At 37.9% G+C, this 5086-nt stretch overlaps 1 protein-coding gene and 1 pseudogene across 1 annotated transcript; both read right to left on the reverse strand.

Annotated features, from left to right (window-relative positions):
• Positions 1-301: 301 nt before the first annotated feature.
• LOC113352193 (vinorine synthase-like) lies at positions 302-1858 on the reverse strand. The gene has a single exon (XM_026596042.1). The coding sequence runs from the start codon at positions 1856-1858 to the stop codon at positions 302-304; it is 1557 nt and encodes a 518-aa protein (XP_026451827.1).
• Positions 1859-2514: 656 nt separating this feature from the next.
• On the reverse strand, positions 2515-3645 carry LOC113352194 (annotated as a pseudogene).
• Between the last annotated feature and the right edge of the window lie 1441 nt (positions 3646-5086).

Consider the following 5086-nt stretch of genomic DNA (forward strand, 5'->3'; position numbering starts at 1 on the left):
GAGATGGCGTGCATGGGATTTGGAGGATGAAATCCTTCCATCATAAAACTTATATATATTAATTGCTTTTACATGCACATGCATGTTTGGTGGTGCCACAATTTAGGGTTGCTTTATTTTTAGAAAAAAAAACAAACACATTACAAACACTCCAACCCAAGCAAGAATCCAACGAAAGAAAAAACATACAACATTAGAAAATTAATTAGACAAGAGCAACCTACCAACAAACAGACCTAAGCAAACACAAAGATAACCATACATAAAGGATCAGAAAGGTCAAAACGCAAGAAATGAACTCTTAAGAAGCCAATGCAAGGAGTTCTTCGTGACGTTCAAATTCAACCATATCTTCCTCTTTCAAGCTTACCCAGGCTTCTATCCCATCCCCTGAAGGTGTATCGATGAACATAACACAATTTTTATAAAGTAGCTTAGAAATGCTAGCCCAACTGGGTTTTCCCCAACCAAAGTTTGCTTCATATATGGGGAACCTACACCAACTGCTGAACATTAAAAACGTCTTATGATCATCATTTGATGTCCCTTCCTTAAACATTTGATGCAACTTCATATGGTTGCATGAGATTGCAAAGTTGCTTTTCATGGCTTTCACGTGCTCATTGTCGACCAACTTTATGGAATCCTTGATCTTGGACACCAATTCTGGATAGTATTGCCTTTCATCATGAAAACCATTGTTACCGGTTAGGTTACGGGATACTTCTACAATTGCATTATCAGTCATATTCCCAAAAGTATTGTCTGGCAAAGGCGGAATCGTCCTAGTTCTCAAATTTATTGGAAAGGATGCTACGTACTGCACCTGCTTGGGATCACAAACAGCTTTTACAGCATTGTCAGGGATGACAGCATCGTCTATCTGTCTTACTTTGAATCGAAGATCCACATCCATGAAACACATCCATATAAAGGATGTTAACGCTTCAAATCGTGTCGGCATCTGCTGCTTGTTATGTTCTTGCCTATCGACCTGATCTGATCCGTTATTGGAGTTTACGTGGATGCACTTTTTCTTAAGTGTGGCTATACTAGAATCCTTGAACACAAATCTTTTAGTCAGTATCTCAATTTTATGAGGTATAATTTGGACTTCTGCAGAGTCTTTTTCTTCTTGGTGGCTGAAATTTGCTGGTGGGAAGATGGATGAAAATATGTAACAAGACTTATCAACCGCTGCAACCTTTAGTTCATCATCGTGAGTATCAGAACTAGCGCGAGCTGTTGCTGTCCAATCCTTCACAAAATTAGCGAACGAAGAGGCATCAATTATCTTGTGTGAGTAGGAGAGACAAATAACCATTCCACCACAATCAGATACATTGACTTGGATTTTTAAGAGAGCTTTGGAGTTCAAGTGTAGTCCCCCTCGCCTAAGCGCCGACGCCACTCCATAAGGCTCGTAAGGTAGGAATGGTTCCATAATCTCAATATCAGAACTGGCGAGTTGTATAACTTGAGAGACTACACTACCAACCACTCTGGCCTCGATATAATCCACACCCTCGTCATTACACTCAACCGATTTATCATCTTTTATCCTTCCAGCCAATGGATAGTATCTGGTTAATGTCTCAGCTAAAGATTTCTTGAGAACATCACAGCGACGACGAGATGGTACTGAAATGATCATGTTCTTACCGTCCTCCTCATCGCCAAGGCTGCTAGTGCTGTCATTAGTCTCCAAGTTTGGATAGTAAAGGAGGTGATCAACATACAACGGAGGAAAAAGCTGATCTAAATTGGATAAAGTGTGAGTTTTGACGTTATTGGGAGTCGGAAATGAGGGTTTAATGGACTCTTTTGATACTACTTCAATCTTCATGGTATCATTCATGTTGTGTAAATTTTTTGCACTAGGAGAAACCTAAAATTTGACGGTGAAGAGAAGATGACGAAGAAAATTTAGTGTTTCCGGGATATATTATACTAGTTGAACACCGCAAATAAACTTAGCGGACCACAGATTGGTTGGCTAAAACTTGGAAACCACTTAACAATGTTTGGACCTCATCTAATTACGGCACCTCATTTAATAATGTTTGGACTTTGGCGTCTACCTAATACATTTCAAGACTTTGGCATGGCATCGTATTTAGAAGAGGTCCATACATATTAATATTGGTGGTTGAAGAGGGTAACATGACACCTTAATGTGCTTCGACTCCGTAGCTATAATTAAACTCAAGGACTGCAAGCGGCCTGAATGAATCCACATTCGCTTAAAATTGGGCGGCAGAATATGTATGGTTCTGAGACAAGAATGGTAACATGGCACTAACTTAATCTCCATCAGTCGAAGAGTGTTAAATACTTTGGCCGATCTATGACGATACCACGATAAGATACACTGAGAAAAAGATAATTATACGCCTCTTGGCCATTGTTTTCTTTTAACCATGCATATGTCCACCGGCATGAAAAACATTCCCACCGGTAAAAAGGATGACCAAGCAACTTCGGACTGGTCTTTGCCTTTCAATAGTAAATATATCAATGAAGGCGCATACACATTGTGAGACCATCACCAACAGGGAGTTGTAAAATCTGAATGCGAGAATCAGATGCAAGTTTCTTGTTTAAATCAACAAAGACATCTTTAACGCTCTTCATATGTTCATCAAGCGAAGAATCATCTTCCCATGCAACCGTACCCGACCAAAGTGTGTTATCATAGAGAATCATTCCTCCGACCCTGACTAGTTTTAGTAGTCTTTCATGATAATTTTTGTAATTTCCCTTGTCGGCGTCAACGAATGCATAGTCAAATGATCCTTCATTCTTTGGCTGCACACGATTAATGAAAAAAGCTTAAGGTATATTAATTAATTTAAACCCGGGTATATGATGAACACTGTCGAAGACTATTGCATGTACTTACATCTTCTAGTAGTTTGTCAAGAACAGGGAGAGCAATAGACTCAATGAACTCCACCTTATGTTCTACCGTAGCTTTTTTAAAGAACGGAAGTCCAATCTCGAACTAACTTTGCCATCTTCCGGAAGTGCAAGAGCAGTGACAAGGAGTGAGTATCCAGTGTACACTCCAATCTCAATCGTCTTTTTTGCATTAAAAATCTTTAAAACTAATGACATTATTGGACCTTCATCTGCTGCACAAAGCATCACGCTCCTGCAATGAGTGTCATGCAAAGATTTGAAGATTGTTAGATCAAAATAACAAAATAACAAAACCCGGTAGAAAATAGTTGGTAAATAATATTCTAAAGATTTCATGGTCAGCCTAAAGATTTCATGGTAGGCCTAAAACACTTACCATGGTTGGGTAACAGTAATTTCTCTTAGCTCCTTTAGAACTTCAGCCTCATTTGGGTACACATTTGTCTCCAAGATATACTGTACATCAAAATCAAAAGGTAAAATACTCAAAAAGAAGAAGAAACTCGACAATGGCCAATCTTATATGTCTAGTACGTATATGTCACTCCCTCTCTGGTTTATACTCCCGCGTGTTTAAATATATTCAGGATCATAACTTTAAAATATCTCATAAATTCATCAGTTATGTGAACGAGTTACCTGATAAAGCTCTTTACTTTGCAATAAACCGGCATCAGCTTTTCCAATATCAAACACACTGAGTTTTGCTGGAGGTATTTCCATGGTTTTCTTCCAACTCTTCTTTGTTCCCACATAGATTCTCAGTGTTCCTCGTCTCGTTGTTTTTAAAGAGAGCATTCAGTCACATTTCTCAACTACTCTTCTCGGTTATGTCATGAATAAAGTCTGTTTTGCAAATGGACAATTTCGTTTTGTAACTTGTGTTTCTTTTTTAATCAGGCCAAAGTGATGACTCGGGTAAAAGTTAGTGTAGACCCGTGAACAATATTGCAAGAGTGAGTGAATCATTAAGTGTACGCCAAAGTTTATTTAAAAAAAAAAAAAATTTACTCAGTGTTCAATTATAGCACAGTTGGAGACACATTAGCGTTCGGAACTGGGAATAAAGCATACATGTTTTATTTTTATTGTTTTTATTTTGGAGCAAACTCTGTGTTTGTTTGACAGTTAGACTACGTGCCAAAACATTCAAATTACGTGCTCCAAGACATAATATCAAATCTCACTGTTACAGTGTTACTGACTTATAAAGAATTAAGAAGAAAGGATTAAAATGTTCTTCAAATGTTATGAACCAAATAAAACACGCTTAAATGTTATCGTGAAAGGATAATAGTTCCACGTAACTAGTTTCCACATAATGAACTTAAAATACAATATGGAAGGGTTACTTCACTCATTGCCAATTGGTTTTGAGTTGGATGCCCGTATTTAACATGGTATCAGAGCTAGGCCCGTACGCGGGGTGTAGACCGAATTAGTGGCTACCGTGATGATTACTGGCCATCGTGACCGAATGACTGGTCACTCGTATGACCTGTACGTGGGGTGGACCGTGACCGAATGTCACCTGCACACCCATGACTCACACGTGCGTAGGTCCACGTGTTAGGCCAAATGACTGGCTTTACACGTGAGAGAGGGTGTGAAAGGATAATTGATAGTATTTTTCAATGATGTTGTAGTAAGATGATTCGTTCACTCAGATTTGTTGAGAATTTGTTTTAAGACTTAATAAAGAAAATAAGGAAAAATATATATACAAAATTTGTCACAGGATGAAGAGAGACCGGGACTCGGGATTTCACTACTTTTCATATTTTTGTGGTTCAGTCATTACTTCTAGACAATATAGCTCAAGCAAAAGAAGTTGTGACTCTAGTTCTTTGCCAAAACTAGATTTCGTAAAAATATTATTTGTAAGTTAAAAGCATAACGCATCTGAAGTAATTAAAACTAAGCATGCGGCATCTAACAAAATAACAAGTAATTAGTAGAAATCATAAAGCAATTAAATCTATGCAAAAAGTCAATAAAAGAATTAATTCATTTACCACAATCATGAAAAGTTGCTTCCTCCATTGTCCCGGTGGTGGGGTTTAGCTTCTCATGGTGAAAACACACTCAAAGAAATTTTTCATTGCTCAAAAAGGTGCTTACAAGGATGAAAAGGGAAGAACAACAATTAAAACCGGGTTTATAA

Source organism: Papaver somniferum, chromosome 2 (genome assembly GCF_003573695.1).
Source record: "Papaver somniferum cultivar HN1 chromosome 2, ASM357369v1, whole genome shotgun sequence".
Classification (NCBI taxonomy): Eukaryota; Viridiplantae; Streptophyta; class Magnoliopsida; order Ranunculales; family Papaveraceae; genus Papaver; species Papaver somniferum.

Excerpts from the sequence above, each read along its gene's own strand:
- LOC113352193 (XM_026596042.1), bottom strand. The coding sequence starts at position 1,858 with ATGAATGATACCATGAAGATTGAAGTAGTATCAAAAGAGTCCATTAAA.